At 34.5% G+C, this 18,581-nt stretch overlaps 1 protein-coding gene across 4 annotated transcripts in view; it reads right to left on the bottom strand.

Moving 5' to 3' along the window:
* The window catches only part of TOGARAM1 (TOG array regulator of axonemal microtubules 1), a 101,544-nt gene that overhangs the window by 52,944 nt on the left and 30,019 nt on the right, over window positions 1–18,581 (bottom strand). For 3 of the 4 annotated variants that reach the window (XM_032244489.1, XM_032244491.1, XM_032244492.1), the window contains exons 4-7: window positions 15,289–15,591; window positions 13,686–13,945; window positions 10,517–10,749; window positions 7,642–7,742 (exon numbers count right to left, since the gene is read on the bottom strand). In XM_032244489.1, the coding sequence (XP_032100380.1) occupies window positions 7,642–7,742; window positions 10,517–10,749; window positions 13,686–13,945; window positions 15,289–15,591 (897 nt within the window). The remainder of the gene's footprint in view (window positions 1–7,641; window positions 7,743–10,516; window positions 10,750–13,685; window positions 13,946–15,288; window positions 15,592–18,581) is intronic. The other variant, XM_032244490.1, reaches the window with a different exon arrangement.

Here is an 18,581-nt window from a genome sequence, read left to right as displayed (position 1 = left end):
GGAAAGGGCCCCTAGGTTCTGCACCTACAAACTAAGAAAACTAGTATTAAAAGTGCAAGAGCATGGGGGACGAAGAGAGAAATAAAAAGAAATTAAGCTGATGCAAGATTATTAAGGGTCTTAAAAGTTATGCTACCGGGCAACGCATGGTGGCTCACGTCTGTAATCCCAGCACTTTGGGAGGTCATGCAAACAGATCACCTGAGTTCAGGAGTTTAAGACCAGCCTGACCAACATGGTGAAACCCTGTCTTACTAAAAATATGTGGCACACGCTTGTAATCTCAAACACTCATGAGGCTGAGGCAGAAGAATCGCTTGAACTCAGGAGGCAGAGATTGCAGTGAGCCGAGATTGCACCACCACTGCACTACAGCCTGGGCGACAAGAGTGAGACTCTGTCTAAAAAAAGAAAAAAAAAAGTTATGCTATGGAGTAGAACTGTGTTCTGTAGAAAACAGAGAACCACTCAAGGTTTTTGTTTTTTTTCCAGGGGTTAGTTTTATGTGTCAATGAAGGTTTTGAGGATGGAAAAGATGATAACTGTATTTTAGAAAGACAATTCTGGAAGATTATGCAGCCTGGATTTAAAAGGAATGAAAATAAGAGGGCAGCCATACCAGAAAGCTTTTGTAATTTTCCAGGGAATTGGTAATGAGGGCCCAAATTATAACTGTGGCAGGAGATACATTAAGTTACTAAGAGTAAATGATAGGATGAGCCACTTCCTAAACGTGGAAGGTAAAAGAGAAATAGACAAAAATGACTCTAAAGCCTTAAGCCTTCATAACTGGGAAAATGGTAATGCTACTAATAAAAATGGACAAGAAAGAAACAGAAATACGCCTAGGAAGAAAGTTAATTTTATGAAGTAGAATTAACTGCAGGCTAAAAGATGTAAATATGTTTATGATTCTGCTGTCTAGAAAAGGAAGCTACTAGCAGTGAATGAACATATTCAACAGTTATTTCAAAGCAATTTTTAAAATAAGAAATAAAAAAATTATATTAGGGTATGAGTTACTTTTAAGATGAAAAGCATTTTTTGTCCTTGATTTTCTTTACATGAGAAGTAAAACATAAATAAATATGAAAAAATCTTATTTTTTTTGTAAAACAATGAACAACTTATTGCTGTCAAATAGAACAGACATTAAATTTTATCACAGACTAAATTTTCAAAAAAAAGTTTCTAATCAAATTCCATCTTACTCAATTTAAGTTACATCCACAAAAAATATTCATGTCCTAAAATGCCTGATTGCCTGCTCATGTATAATTTAAGATAATCAGAAATAGCAGGTCGTGTGCAGTGGCTCACACCTGTAGTCCCAGGACTTTGGGAGGCCAAGGCAGGTGGATCACTTGAGGCCAGGAGTCGAGATCAGTCTGGCCTACATGGCGAGACCCTGTCCCACTAAAAAATACAGGCTATTAGCCAGGTGTGGTGGCATGCACCTATAATCGCAGTTACTAGGGTGGGTGAGGTACAAGAATCACTGGAACCCAAGAGGTGGAGGTTGCAGTGAGCTGAGATCACGCCACTGCACTCTAGCCTAAGCAACAGAGCGAGACTGTCTCAAAACAAAAAACAAAAAAAACCCGCATAGTACAGAAGTTGATCTTATCATGACCACAGCTGCTAAGCATGTAAAAATAACAGCTTTTTATTTACTTACATATTTTAGATTACAGGTACACCTTCTAATTACTAGTTGGTACAAATGTAGCTTGCAATTAAAAATGGCAAAAGTCACAAATACTTTGGCACCAACCTTGTATTCATTTAAATATTTATATCCTTCAAAACTACTTTTTTTTTTTAATTGTAAGGGAAATTTTTAAATTGCAGCTGTAATAGGATCTCTTAAGCAATAGACAGAGCAGTCACAGAGGTACTACTTGCTACTAAGTTAAAAAAAAAAGTAACTCTTAACAACAGCAAAGCTTTCCCATGTTCTACCAGAGGAAAATTACATTCCTGTTGCCCCAACTTTACTTCATGGTTACAACCTAACTGGACATCTGGCAGTCATCAATCCCCATGACATCTTCCATCCCATATTAATGGCAAAGTAAGTGTGTGTGTGTGTGTGTGTGTGTGTGTGTGTGTGTGTGTGAGAGAGAGAGAGAGAGAGAGAGAGAGAGATTTATGTACATGTATTTGGTGCACATCCTGGGGGCAAAAGTCAGCAGAAATTCCCTAGTGTTAACCTCATGAGCAGCTGCTTCCTTGCACTGGCTCCTCGGGGAAGCCCATAAATCATATACGAAGCCTTGAGTTTTCCTGTTTGGCAAAATTATTTGAGCAACAACACATCAGCAGCAGAGTAAGATGAAAAACCTCAAAACAGAGAATTCTCATTAATTTTTCTTTATTGGTATGCTTCAGAAGAATTCTGATTTAGACATTCAATCTTAAAAATTAACTGGTCATGAAATTTACGAATCTTTTGTATGCTTACAATGTCTTGGGCATTCCTTTTTTTATGTTTCTAAAGCGCTAGATGAAATATCATGTGAACTATCTATCATCTTCAAAATCACCACATCCAAACCTATAGTTCATGTGTTGACCAGTTACGCTTACATTGGATGTTGTAATCCCTATAAAATATTTGAATGATTCAAGTAATACTATACCTAACATACATATCTCCCCTCGAAACCTATCTCAACTTCTAACCTTTTAAAAAGGTCAGTAACATAATATTAGCAACTCTAACATTATAGTACTTTTTGAAGCTTTGTACTATTTTAAATTATGTAATACTTTTCCTTTTACTAACTGCTAAGAACATTTATTATATGCTATACTACAACATTTCATAAAACAGGCTTTAAAATTACAATGAGGCCAGGTGTGGTAGATCACACCTGTAATCCCAGCACTTCAGGAGGCTAAGGCAGGAGAATTGCTTGAGCCCAGGAGTTCAAGACCAGCCTGGGCAACATAGCAAGCCCCTGTCTCCATCAAAAATTAAAATTAAAAAATTCACTGGGGGCCAGGTATGGTGGCACACACCTGTAATCCCAGCACTTCAGGAGGCTGAGGTGGGTGGATCCCGTGGTCAAGAGTTCAAGACCAGCCTGGCCAAGATGGTGAAACTCCGTCTCTACTAAAATACAAAAAAATTAGCTGGGTGTGGTGGCAGGCACCTGTAATCCCAGCTACTTGGGAGGCTGAGGAAAAGAATTGCTTGAACTTGAGAGGTGGAGGTTGCAGTGAGCCGAGATCACACCACTGCACGCCAGCCTGGGTGAAGATGCGAGACTCCGTCTCAAAAAAAAAAAAAAATTCACTGGTTGTGATGGCGCATGCCTGTGGTCCCAGCTACTCAGGTAACTGAGGCAGGAGGATTGCCTGAGCCCAGAAGTCAGGGCTACAGTGAGCTATGACTGTACTACTGCACTCTGCCAGGGTGACAGAATGAAACCCTGTCTCTTGGAAAAAAAGAAAAAAAGGTATGTATCTAATGCAATGTTTAAAAGAGATAATTAAATATACTGTATGTGTTTTAAAAATATGACAAGTTTTTTTCTTTTTTAAGACAGAGTCTCCCTAGTCTGGAGTGCAATGGCACGATCCCAGATCACTGCAACCTCTGTCTCCCAGACTCAAGCAATCCTCTCACTTCTGCTTCCCTAGTAGCTGGGACCAAAGGTGCACACCACCACCTCCAGCTTATTTTTGTAATTTTTGTAGAGACAGGATCTCACCATGTTGCTCAGGCTGGTCTCGAACTACTGAGCTCAAGGATCCACCCATCTCAGCCTACCAAAGTGCTGGGATTACACGTGTGAGCCACTGTGCCCGGCCTGACAAGTACTTTTTAAATGACACCTTTAACTTTACACTAAAAAAAAAATTTTTTAATCCAGAATTTAAAAACTGTGGCCTAAGAGATACCTATTTCCCCATTTCTCTCTTTTTTTCCTATTCCTAGGAAAAATGAAAAACTTGAAAAGTGGGAAAACTCAGTAATTTTTATTTATTGGTATGCTTACAGAAGATTCTGATTTAGAGATCTTCAATCTTAAAAATTAACTCACCATGAAATTTATCCTCATATACTGGCTTCACTAGTGAGGCAGTTAACTACATAGGGATAAAGAGCTCAGTATCTGGAATCATGCTTCCTGGCTTTAAATTATAGCACTGCCACTCAAACTGCTGAGAAGACTTGGAAAGTCACTTAACCTTATTTATAAAATAGAGAGAATAGTACCTCTTCTACAACGTTTGTCAGGATTAAATAAAGAAAATACATGTAAAGTCCTCAGTGCAGTACCTAACACATTTCAAGTACCCAAATGTTATTGGATCCATAACTAAAAACAAACAAACAAAAAAAAAAAACAAAAGCAAAACCCTAATATAGGCCTCCTTCTAATGAATAATAAAAATTTTAATTTACATTTGAATGTTTAAATTCATCACTCTTTATGAATACTCTGCAGCTATTACAACTGTAAAACTTACACTAAATGCAAAATTCTAGGCAATATGTATTTGAGTCATGGTTCATTTTTATATATAGCTTATAAATAAATCACTAAGCAATAATGATGTGTGTATATGCATGTATATATGTGTGTGTGTGAATGAAAATGTGTGTGTGTGTGTGTGTGTGTGTGTGTGTGTGTGTGTGTATTTTTTCTTTTAGACAGGGTCTTGCTTTGTCACCCAGGCTGGAGTACAATGGCTCTATCTTGGCTCACTGCAGGCTCAGCCTCCTGGGCTCAAGCAATTCTCCCGCCTCAGCCTCCCGAATAGCTGGGACTACAGGTACCTGCCACCATACGTGGCTATTTTTTTTAAATTTTTTTCATAGAGATGGGGTTTTGCTATGTTGCCCAGGCTGGTACCAAACTCTTGGGCTCAAGTAATCCACCTGCCTCAGCCTCCCAAAGTGTTGTGACTACAGGTGTGAGCCACTGTGCCCAGTGAAATTGAAATATACTTTAAAAAAATAATTTTTTATTTGAATAAAAACAGGAGAGTGGGAAGAGGAGGTAGCCGGTGGCAACTGGCTAGAAAGGACAGTAGAATAAAGGGCACTAAGTAAGTTCGTAGAGAAAATATTCAAGAATATCTGATAATTGAATCATAGAGAATTTGTGGAAGTAACACAGACATCTTTATAAATTCTTAGTCTTGATAGTTAATTCATAAAGTAAGATTCAAACATAATGGCTTTGGGTGGAAATGTTTTCTATTAATAGGCAATAGTAATCTAATACTATAGGAGAAAAGATTATTATAACATCATTCAGAAAATTTAGCACAATTTGCTTTAATAGATGGTGGTAGAATAAAGGTGGAATTTTTACATAATTGTTATTTTTGTGTTTATCTTACAGTAGTCTTTATTCTGAGCATTATCATTTTTATGTTTTAGCAATTAAATCACAATAAATTTGTAGGAATCACTTGTTTACTGAAAATAAAGCAAACCCAAATATATAAAATCCAAAAACATTAGCAACTTATTTTGAGAAAAGGTTAAATTTAATAAAGTGAATTCACTAATAGTAGTATTTCTAAAACTTGATCCTAGAAATACCTAATATACTTGTTAAAAATACAGATTTCTAACCAGAAAGATGAATTCACATGGCATGAGATAAGGCCCCAGAATCAATAGGTGTTATATGCACTCAAAGGTGATTCCTAAGATTAGGCAACTTTGGAAAACACTAAATATTGTATATATAAGTATGTATTATACTATAAGATCAATTACTCTACTAAAACTTAAATGACTCCCAAGGTTACACAACTAGGATCACAAGGGAACTCAAATCCAGGTTTTAAAAATCAATTATTTTCCATTTCCAAAGACATTCTTCCAAAGTGTGTTCCATTCTTACAAAGTAGATACAACCTAGCAATCAGATGTCTCTTCAATTTTATATAAATACTTGAAAAATTATACATTTATTAGGATGATTAGCCTTAAAAAGGATTAAGGATAAGTTTATGTATTTCTTCGGGTCACTCTCTCCCTTTAGGGGACAAAGTACATACTGAGTGCCTACTATGTACTAGCTGTTTTATATACGTCATTAACTTAGATTTGCACTACCCTTCTCAAGGTTTATGTTGTCAGATGAGGGAACTAAGTTCCAAAGCAAATGAATACTATTATTAAACATCAGACTGGGGTGCCAGCTCACGTTTTGGACTCCAAAGCACATATATACTATCTTTGTATGCCTAGAAACATACAAAGCACATATATACTGTCTTTGTATGCCTTGTTAACACTAGTTTTATGCAAGCCAGTATACGAAGCACACCTGGTTAAGTCACACATTCATGATTATGACAAGCACTTGGTAGGTAATCAGAGGGAAATAATCTTTGGGGATCAGGAATCTGAGAGTTGAAGAAAAGTAAAGTAGTATCATTATAAAAGGTGTTACTACAGGATGTAATGGTCTAACAAAAGAGGTAATAATCTTGTTTGTGAATCAGGGAAGGCTTCCTGGAGAAAGCAATTGAGCTGTTTTCTCAGGTAAAAAGGGTGTGGTGTGGATTCCAGATTTCATACAGATAAAATCGTATGTGCAATTGCAAAGAGATAGGAAAAGGTACTGATGGTGGTCTGATTTAACTGGATACAAACAGGTAATATACAAGATACAAAGAAGGTAGTGAAAAATGAGGCTGGAGAGGTAGGCAGGGAACCAGATCATGAAAGGATGTCCTGAATGAATTCAGGCTAGCCAACATAGTCAGATTTGCATTGTGAGAAACAGTTTCAAAGTGAGTGAAATTGGAGCTGGGAGAAAACTTAGGAGGCTAAGTAGGTAATAAATGAGGAAAAATGTGAACTCAAGCCATGGTGGTGGGGATTAAAAAGGGGTTGAGATTAAGACACATTTAAGAGCAATAAATTGAAAATCTTAGCAAATAATCAAATATATATACAGTTTTTTAGGAAGGTAATTATAATGTAAAGCAGCCTTAAAGTTGTTAGGACTTTTACATTAGATCATGTGAAACTAAACATCATATCCCAATTTGTTAAAATTTATTCACAATTCAATGTAGTTTTACTAATCATAATGAAGAATCACATGCAGTTCTCACCCTAAATAGATCATAATGCAAATCTTTTATTAATTGACTACTAATTACTAAATCTATTATCTGAGAAGTGATGTTATAAAACCAGAGACTTACAGGTTAGTTCACAAAAATTCTTAACACAAGACACACGTGAATTTAACTACTATTAACAGTTAAATAATTGTTTTAAAGAAAATTGTCTTTCAGGATGCCCAAGTGGTTCCCAAACTATGCTGCATATTAGAGTCATCTGAGGGGTTTTCTAAACTCTGACAGCCAACACCAACTACATAACACTACACACCAACTTCACAAAAATATCTGGGTATAGGAGACAAGAATAGGTATGCCAATGAGCTTTAAAAGAGATCGATGATTCAGGTAAATAAATATTTTTTCTTCCTAAAACAATAAAATATTTATTCTTGTCAAATGGACCTTTTAAGGAGTGAAAAACTGATTAGTTCTACTGGTATCCACAACAACTTGAAATTTGAAATGCACTTGCTATCATTTGAAAATCATACTTTTTATAAATTATTTTCATAAATAGTCATAGAATACCTGTGCTGGGACTTAGTTCAGCAATATGAGAGGCTTTTTTCTTTGCAGAAGAAAGTCTTGTTGGACAAGGTTTTGACACAAATGTTGGAAATATGTCTGACCTACAATGAAACAAAGTAATTTCAATAAACATTAAGATTTAGTCCTGTTCAATACTAACATGACATACTCTCTATTCTTATTAACTCACTGAACTTTTAAACAATAAGGGAGCAATAGGTATGACACTCGAAAAAATATGGCTAATAGTATTTTTTTTTTTTTTTTTTTTGCTATTCTTAATTCACCTTTTAGATTTCCAACCTTTTTAACATATGGCCAGTTCTTAATTGTTCATAATTGGATTCCCATAGAAAATGACTCTCTGACTAATGCTGTACAATCCCTAAGGGGAAAAAACAAAACAGAACAACTGATCCAAGAATCCATTCCAAAACCAAATCAAGGCCAAGTGTGGTGGCTCATGCCTGAAATCCTAGCATTTTGGGGGGCCAAGACAGGATGATCACTTGAGCCCAGGAGTTCAAGACCAGCCTGCCACCATGGCAAAACTCCATCTCTACAAAACACTCAAAAGTTAATTGGGCATGGTGGTGTTCACCTGCAGTCCCAGCTACTACAGAGACTGAGGTGGGAGGATCATCTGAGCCCAGGAGGCAAAAGTTGCAGTGAGCTGAGATTGCACCACTGCACTCCAGCCTAGGTGACAGAGTGAGATACTGTCTCAAAAAAATAAAAATAAAAGTAAACAAATCAAATCATTCTTAATTATCTAACATACAATTTAACCTCATATATGATAACACAAAATAGAGACTTGGCTAAATTATAAGAGATCAGGAACAAGTGAGTTTGGCAAATGCCACTTTCTTCTTAGACTATTCTTTGCTAGGCCTTGTTTCATTAAAAAAAGCCAACTGAAGAATGTTAAATCTGAGTTTAAGGGAACCGTTTTAAATCAGTAAGTTTTGCAATGTCAGTAAGTTAGTGATGAATGTTAAAAATAAGACATTTTACAAAGAAGTACAATTCTTAGTAACTGGATAGGAATATATTTGTCAATGGACCTAGTAAGAAATCATTGTTAAATATTTTGAAAGAGCAATTTCTCTAGAATAAATAACTATAAATTTATATTTGTACTAAGCGTAGTTGACTTGGATGAAAGAAGAAATTTCAGTCTCTAGGAGGGTGGTTTTCAACAATTTTTCTTCCCTAACCCACCTAAGGATAAATCTTTGAATCAGGCAGTAGTGGCTTTCTTTGGCCATGAATCTTAAGGTAGAATGCAAGCTGGTTAAGAATAATTGTTATAAAGCCACCAATCTTAAATGTGGAAATCTTAGATTCACTAAAGGCAATTCAGTCCATAAATGAGGATGTGCTGAACTACCTTCTCACAGAATTCAGTATCTGAAGAGAATAACTCAGTGAGAAAACATAGGACATGATGTATTCTAAATCATATAAATGAACTTTTCTTCCTAAGTATGTGTCAAATTATTTATACAACCTTGCAACTGCAGGATTATATAAGATAAAATTTTCATCTTCATAGATCATGAAAGGACTTTAGTTCTAAAAGCTAAAAACATATTTTGTGTCTTATAAGTTAATGTAAACACTAGACCATGTTGTCATTCCAAATTCATTTTGTCAATATGCATATTATTCTACCTAAGTAATTACAACAAAGGAACTGTTGGAAGATAAAATTTCCAAGTACAAAACAAGCTGCTATTTAAGTTAAAAACGTATTTTAAAAAATGGGCTGAGACAAACTTCTAAGAATGGGACACAAAAATTCAGTTTTTCTATGAACTACTAGAATAAAACATTATTTTCTATTTAGAACACTACCTCTCCTTTGCTTATGCAATCTCTACTTACCTACATTTCTTAGAAGTTCCAATTCACTAAAATGAAGTTAATTTTAATTTTAAATGTTTATTTCTGGTTCAGGATGAAATCAAAAGAAAAAAAAATAAGACTGATAACACTAAATGTTAGCAAAAATGTGAAACAAGTGTAACTCTCACACATTGCTGGTAGGAGTGTAAAGTTACACAATCATTTTGGAAAACTGTTTTAGCAGTTTCTTAAAAAGTTAAATATGCATCTACTCTATGTCCTATTAATTCTATTACCAGGGTTTTGTCCACAATAAAAGAGGAAGGGATTCCCCAAAATCCTACAGTATGGTCACAGAGATGCCCAGAAAGCAGTTTGAGATGACTTATCAGTTAAGTGAGGTTAAGGTTTAAGACTTAGAGGTTATAAAAGTAATCTGAAAAAGTTAGTCCAACTGTTATGCTGAAAAATAATTTTCTGTTGGTGGGCGGTGGCTAGGATTTTAAGTGCAGCACTATTGCTGTAGGGAGACTCCTAAGAAGGATATGAGAACTATGGCATGAAGTCCTGAGCTTCTACAAGATAATAGAAATAAAATCTAAGAAAGTAACAGCTGTGTGAAACTTATCCATAAATTAAAGGAAATTGGTGCTGAGCTTAAAATAAAAGCAGTAATATCAGCAATAGATTAACTGGCAAAGAGTCAATGATCCAGAAAAGAACTAAAGGACAAAAAACATTAGGATAAATCTTAGACAGAAAGAACAATTAGGGCTTTAGGAACAGGGTCTGTACTAATTTAAAAGCTGTGTTTATAGTTGGGCTTGTGTTCCCTTTCCACTCACACCAGAAACCAAGACCAAGCAAGGTAATATTTGTAAATGTTTCCAGTGTCTTTTAAATATATTTTAACATTTTAAAAACTAAAACAGAAATGGCATTAAGTTTTTACAAATATGATATTAGGGCTCTAAATCACTAGTTACAGAGGAGCATTCATTTATCATGCCAAAAAATAAAATACATTATTCTCTTCCCCTGAGGAGTTGTAGACAGAGAAGAAGTCAATGATTCTTGGCTGTAAACTCCACTTTCACTGTAAGAGCTGATGTTTGGAGACGAAGACCGAGACGGGGAGTCCATTGTCAAGTCGAGCTTCATTGCAGAATCAGGGCTTTCAAGATCTGAAGTACTGCCACTCAGTTTTGCTCTTTTCTTAGCTGCACTATTACGAAGGGACCTAAGAGAGCTATGCATCTAAGAAAAAATGAAAACAATAAACTTTATAACATAAATTCCTTATATTGGTAAAAGTTATCCTTAAATTTTAAACTCCGTTAGCTATACCTAGCTAACCACTTCCCAATCCTGTACTAAAACAAGATGAATGCTAACATATATGTATATAGTATAAATATACAGATTTATCAGCTGGGTATTTAAAACAACCTACTAGGTTAGAAGCTCCTTGAGAGAAAGAATCTCAGTGATTATTCTTCATGGGTATCTTTAGCACTGGGCACAAGGACTAAATATATTGCATTCATTTAATTATTTAATAAATGAATCATTAAATCAAATGGTAGATATCAGAGTTGATGTTATAGAGAGAAGTACACCTGGTGTGCTGATGTGGCTTAGAAGCTAGCTCTGGGAGGTGGTTAATGAAAATCTGTCACTGTACATAACTTCTGAAGCCACGTATTTTTAGAAATGCAGCTGGGTCTGAAGCCACGTATTTTTAGAAATGCAGCTGGGTGGCCGGGAATGGTGGCTCACACCTCTAATCCCAGCACTTTGAGAGGCTGAGGCAGACAGATCACGAGGTCAGGAGGTCGAGAGCATCCTGGCCAACATTATAAAACCCAGTCTCTACTAAAAATACAAAAATTAGCTGGGTGTGGTGGCATGCGCCTGTAATCTCAGCTACTCGGGAGGCTGAGGCAGGAGAATCGCTTGAAACTGAGAGGCAGAGATTATAATGAGCTGAGATTGCACCACTGCACTCCGGCCTTGTGACAGAGCAAGACTCCATCTCAAAAAAAAAAAAAAGAAATGCAACTGGGCGTGGTGGTAGACACCTGTAGTCCCAGCTATTCGTGAGGCTGAGGCATGAGAATTGCTTGAATCCGCGAGGCAGAGATTGCAATGAGCCAAGATTGTGCCACTGCACTCCAGGCTGGGCAATAGAGAGAGACTGTGTCTCAAAAAAAAAAAAAAAAAAAAGCAAAAGCAGAGTAGAAATTATGACAAACTGATATATTAAGGCTGTCAACAGAACTTTGAAAAAAGTAAGGAACACAGAAACATACATAAACTGTTTTGTTTACATCTGATTCATAAGATTAATCATTTAATGAAAGTATCTATTTTCAATTAATGCAACATCCATAAATTTCTTAAATCTTTATAGTTGGAAGGCAAATTTAACAAAAAAAAAAACCACTTTAATAGATTTATACCAATTGTAGCACAGTGAAAAACATAGTGAACATAAAGTTAGGTGAGCAGGGCTTGAATCCTAGTCCTACCACTTACTTTCTGACTTTGAGCAAGACATGTAACATCACTGAGCCCCTTCTATAAAAACAAACACACACACAAACAAAAAATATAATAGATGTGGTCCTGTTTATTAACCTAGGGAGTTACTGTAAAGATTAAATGAAGTAAGGAAAATGAAAGTGTTTGATACATTATTAAGCACATTAAACACTATAAAAACTTATGCCTTTGTTAAAAGTCAACTCCACCAAGGAATTTAAACAGTGACCCATTCAAAATAACAAATAAGAAGTGTCATATTAGCAACTATAAGGGAGGACAAGTAATTTTCAACAACTATACTAGTTGATTCAATACTAAGGCCACTTCTCTAATAAAAGCTTGAAAGGTTGAATTGAATATCTAAAAGCAATGGTATTCTCCTGTTTTTACTAATAATTATGTAAAAGAAACTCACCTTTCAATTACTCACTAAAGAAAAAGAACTGTTTTTAAATTATAAAAACAAATCAAAATCATGTAGGATCAGGTGAAATTTGTAAGTTATGTAGGAAAAGTCTTTTCTATATGTTTCTTCCCTTCAAATGAATTCCCTTCCTAGCACTACTAAAATACAAATGAGTTAGAAAAAAAAAAAAAGGAAAGATTTCACAAGCAGTTAGAAGTTGGGGTGATTACTTTAAATCATTAAAACCCAACTTCGGTACTTTATAGGTTAGTTTTATATGTGTTTAACAGTAAAGACATACTTCATAAATGAATATACAGTAATATTAACTATTTTATTGAGCAAATTATCATTACATGATTGATGCTTATACCTTAAAAACAGACTAAAACTGTAAAATATCATAATTGAGTATTTTCATTTATATATTTAATATAAAACTTTTTTTTAACCTGACATGAGGCAAACTGAAATGATAAAAAGGCGTTATCTATGGAAATAGTAGTCTGAAAAAAGTAATACAGCAACCACATTCCTTCTCTGACATAATTATTATGTACAGTTATCACATTGGTAACACATTTTTATAGCACAAAGTGATACAGGATTCAAAGATGAGTATACAATATTATCTCAATTTCATAAAGATAAGTAAGTTTACACATATGAACAAAGGACAAGTTCCATTATGTTCACTGCAGTTCACTGTTTGCAATAGCAAAAGACTGATCATAAGCCATAATCAATGGTATAAATATACCATAAGTAAATTAATAGACAAAATAATATATTAATATAAATAGTACAAAAATACATAAAACATAAATAAATGGTAATAGTGGTTGCCCGTAGTGAAGACGGAAGAGACGTTGAACTGGGAAGAGAGCTATGCTGTTTCATTTATTTAAATATAGGAAACAAATATGACAAATTGTTCACTGGAAGGGGTCAGCACATGAGTGTATTTGCTATATTATTATTCATACTTTTAATTTAAAAAGGAATAAGGTATGCATAGAAAAAAATCCTTGAAGAAAATACAGTAGAGTGTTAACAGTAAGCTATTCTGGGTAGTGGGAACTGGTGTGATAAATTCCCTTCCTAATAATTGATGGTATTTTCCACATTTTCTATAAAGAACATATTTTTAGAAATAAGATGTTATAGGATAAAAAGAACTTGATTTTTCCTTAAATAGAAACTATAATATAGAAAACTGCAAATATTTTTAAGTCATTACCTCTTCTTGATCAAAATCTTTATCCTTGAAATTTAATTCAGAAAGATCAATTGGAAGACTATCTTTTTCACACTTCCAAATATCATCAGACTCTTTCTTTTTGAGTCCCACTGCACTTAAATCAGCTTTATCAGGCAACAGGCTTATTCCCCTTGGTATAGGAGGAACAGGCTTTATTCCATTTAGGCCTCGTCGGGAAGATGGTGATCTCACCAAAGCAGGTGTAAGCTGAACTGAAGGATTTTCTTGAGAATTTTCTCCTGCATTAAAAATAAATATTTTACTATTTCTTTTTTTTAATTTTAGAGGAGAAGAGGGAGTTATGATCACAAGTATTTAAAATACAATGTTTTAAAATAAAAAAAGCACATTATAGCTGGCCACTGGGGAGAACAAGCTGAATAAAGCCTTGACTTTCAATGTAATATTTGATTTTGTACAATAAACAAATATAGAAAGAAATTAATAGAAGAGAATCAAAGTACAGTGCTAAGGAAAATAATAAAATTAACTGAATATGCTATAAATTGAATACTGGACTTGTAGGATAGTCTAAAGGTGAATGAAATATCTTACATCAATGGCTGGGGAAAGAAGACTATGAGGGATGCAGGGGATTTTTTTATTATACCTTTAATTTTTATTTATTTATTTATTTTTTGAGGTGGAGTCTTGCTCTTGTAGCCCAGGCTGGAGTGCAGTGGTGCATCTCAGCTCACTGCAACCTTTACCTCCCAGGTTCAAGTGATTCTTGTGCCTCAGCCTCCCAAGTAGCTAGGATTACAGGCATGTGCCACCAGCTGGGCTAATTTTTGTATTTTTGGTAGAGACAGTGTTTTACCATGCTGGCCAGGCCAGTCTCGAACTCCTGACCTGAAATGATCTGACCACTTTGGCCTCCCAAAGTGCTGATATTACAGGTGTGACCCACTATGCTCAGCAGCCAACTCTTTAAGACTGAATTTGCCCTGAATGAACTTACATATGCTAATTTCATGACTTTGGAGTTGGTTATTAAGAAAAGAACATTTTAGTTTGTAACAAATAATAAAAAATGTTTCAAATTAACTTTAACATATATTAAACACTCAATAAATGTTGACTGAATACTAGGCATTAATTGCAATAAGCATATGAATGACATTTTATATTTGTAAAGCTAAAATTTGTTAGTAGGCTCTTAAACAACATATGCTGTTCATGTTTATTATAAAACAATATTATTTTCTGGCCCACCACAGTGGCTCAAGCCTGTAATCCCAGCACTTTAGGAGGACGGGATGGGAGGATCATTTCAGGTTAGGAGTTCAAGAACAGCCTGGTCAACATAGTAAGACCCCCTCTCTATTTACAAAAAAAAAAAAAAAAAAAAAGCATTATTATTTTCCTGGTTTCAAAAAGGATTTTGGAGTGGTAATGTAGGAAATGAGAATTTCAACTGAATGTTATACATTTGATCTATTTAACACACTATTAAGTATTTTCCTAAATTCAGACAGATAAAATGTAATTTACTAGCTTTTAAAGATCTAACAACCCTATGCATTAACTTCGAAGTACTAATTCACATACAAATAAATTTGAACAAAATACTGACTTTTACCTTCATTTCTACTGGTAGGATCAGATGATTGTTGGCTGACAAGCTTCTTCTGTGGACTTGGCTTTGATAGTCCTTCAAAGCTTTTAAGAGGCCAGGAATTTGAGAAATTAACTGAATTATCTTGAGGCTTCTTTGGAGATAGAAGAGGAGATGTGTGCTTTGGACTAGTTCGAGGTGATGAGAGAGGATAGGATGGAAGGATGTAGGCTCCTGGACTTAGATTTTGCCCATTTGAGGACGTATAGTCTGTTTGGCTACCAAATGTTTGCTGTGTCTTACTGCCAAAATTGAGGCTAGCATACACTAGTAATAAAACAAAAGATAATATGTTATTTATGTATACACAGTTCTAAAAGTTTAAAGTTTTTTTGCTTTTTGCTTTTCCCATTCAGGTTTTCATCCCAATTGGCATTTATATTTTTGTATGTATGAGGTAAGGAACTAATTTAATTTGTGTTATTCAAATATTCTGTGTCTTCTAATTCAAAACTTCTTTATTCCATTAAAATTTTCTTTTATAATTAATTTTCTCCTTGTAGTTTTACCAAATTGCATACATATATAAATGCATACATCTATACTTATATGTCAAAAAAAGTCATGCCTTTTCAGTGAATTATTTTTTTTCTCATTACAATGACCCTCTTTAGAACTAAAAATGTTTTCAATTTTGGTGTGCACATTTTCCCTATCATCAACATGTTTCTATTTGCTTTTCTCTGAACATCTGCCTAGTGTATCTTTTCCATGCTTTACTTTCTCTCAGTCTATTTTGATGTATTTTAGGTAATACTCTTAAAAAGATCACTTAAATGAAAAAATAAAAAATAAGACCTGATCACCTCTGTCATTTAAGTTGTAAGTTCTGGCAATTTATATTGTGGGAACTATTCCTATATTTGGTTTTAATTCTACCATCTTATTTTATGCTTTCTGTTTATTGTTTATTACTTCTTTTTTGTCTCTTATTGATCTTTTTATTCTTCAACTAATATAAAAAGTCTATTTGTAATCTTTTAGGGGTTCCCTTAAATTTTCCTTTAATATTTTTAAAAAGGTTTTCCATGACAAAATACCTAGCTTATGTATATTAACAAAGCAAACATTCTTCCGAAGACTTAAACAACTGTATATATTATATATCCTTTATTTTTAATTCATAACTGACATGGTTAAAACCTCTACTTATACTGAAATCTTATCTGAGTAGAGACACTACAGGAGACTTAGTTATAGATATACATAAAGAATTAAAACTTTCAGTTTCCTCATTTCAATTATAGTGTTCTATTAACAGATTCTGGTGTTTTAATGAGTGTCTCATGTATTCCTAGAGATTTTGAAATATTTCTTATGAAGAAATCAAACATCCTATCTTATTATGCATATACATAAAAACAATGCAATGCAACATACACCAAAATTTCCAACACTTGGTGTGGATCACTACAACATGTAAATTAGGATGCCAAAGTCTATATTGTTTGTCATTCATACCACAGGTCCTTCAGAGATCACAAGGGGAATATTGGTTGAGATGGTAGTGGTCCTGATGGAATTTTAATGCATAAGCAAGTATTAAAGTTAAATTCTATTAGGTTTAGAAAAACATGATATCCCTTTATACCAGTTTCTCTAATAGGTATTCCAATAGATTAAACAAAACCAGAGCCACTATGCAGATATGATTAAACACTAAGAGTGGATAGTCCTCAAAGGCAATGTAATCATTCAGGGATAGCCTAACAGGAACAGGTTAAGTGGCACATCGAGCTATCCCTGATTATACCAATTATGAATCCCAAAGATATTCAGGAATTTAGGAAATACCCACATTATTAAGAAAGATAGATTCTTTTATTGTAGTGTAGATAATATCACAAAGAATAACTTTAAGTGGTTATGTGGGTCTTTGAGGTGAGGGCAGAAAAGGGTAGTTGAAATATTAGTGCTATATACACTCAATCTTCTCTATTAATTTCAAATGATCATTATTTCTTCATAACAAATAGAGAAGTATATCCCTATCACTAGAAAAAATTTTAGTGAAGGACATACAACAAAATTTAAAATACCTAAAGAAATATTTAATTTGATCCTACCTCTATCTAATAATTGTTGAAGCTATTAATTAGCAAGAAATTTAAGAACACCTTCAACCCTGAAATTCCTGACTGACAACCAGCCTTAAATCCTTCCTTTTCTTCGGTATCTTATGTCTTATGTGAAAGGATCACTTTTAGTAAGTTATGTTTCCTAACAAGAGACATAATACATTCTACATAGCCTTAAAATTTCAAACTGTTATGGATAATAATTGTCATCTGCTAACACAACAGTCTTTAATGGATGTTATTTTCAATGACTTGGTATTAAAATACTCATCTCTCTGATGATTAGTGAGGTTGAGCATTTTATCATATACCTGTTAGACATTTCTATGTCTTCTTTCGAGAAATGTCTACTTAGATCTTTTGCCCATTTTGGTTTTTTACTATTGAGTTGTTTCAGTTCCTTATATATTCTTGTTATTAATCCCTCATCAGTGGAATAGTTTGTAAACATTTTTTCGAGTTCTGTAAGCTGTATCTTCACTTTGTTGTTTCCTTTGCCATCCAGAAGCTTTTTAGCTTATTGTGATCCCATTTGTTCATTTTGGCTTTGGTCGCCTGTGCTTTTGAGTTCTTACTCAAGAAGCCTTTGTCCAGACCAATGTTATGAAGCATTTCACTATTGTTTTCTTTTAGCAGTTTTATAACTTCAGGTCTTACATTTAAGTCTTTAATACATTTTGATTTCATTTATGTATATGGTGAAAGGTAGAGGTCTAGTGCAAAGCAAAACCACAATGAGATATCATGTCACTCCAATTAAATAGATTTTATCAAACAGACAAAAAAATAACAAATGGTGGCAAGGATGGTGACAAAAAGGAGTGCTTGTAAACTGGTGGTCGGAGGGTAAATTAGTACAGCCATTATAGAAAATGTGCTGAGCATGGTGGCTCGCACCTATAATCCAAGCCCTCTGGGAGGCTGAGGCAGGATTGCTTGAGCCCAGGAGATAGAGACTAGCCTGGGCAACATAGTGGAACCTCAATTCTGCAAAAAAATTAAAAATTAACCAGACATAATTGTGCATACCTCTAGTCTCAGCGACTTGGGAAGCTGAGGTGGGAGAATCACTTGAGCCCGGGAGGTCAAGGCTGCAGTGAACCATGATCACGCATGCCACTGCACTCCAGCCTGGGCCACAGAACGAGACCCTGTCTCAAAAAACTAAAAATACAACTA

Source organism: Sapajus apella, unplaced genomic scaffold, assembly GCF_009761245.1.
Source record: "Sapajus apella isolate SASKATOON/1434 unplaced genomic scaffold, GSC_monkey_1.0 scaffold55, whole genome shotgun sequence".
NCBI lineage: Eukaryota > Metazoa > Chordata > Mammalia > Primates > Cebidae > Sapajus > Sapajus apella.
Note: the sequence above shows the minus strand (reverse complement) of the source record. Positions and strands in the feature narration are given on the sequence as shown.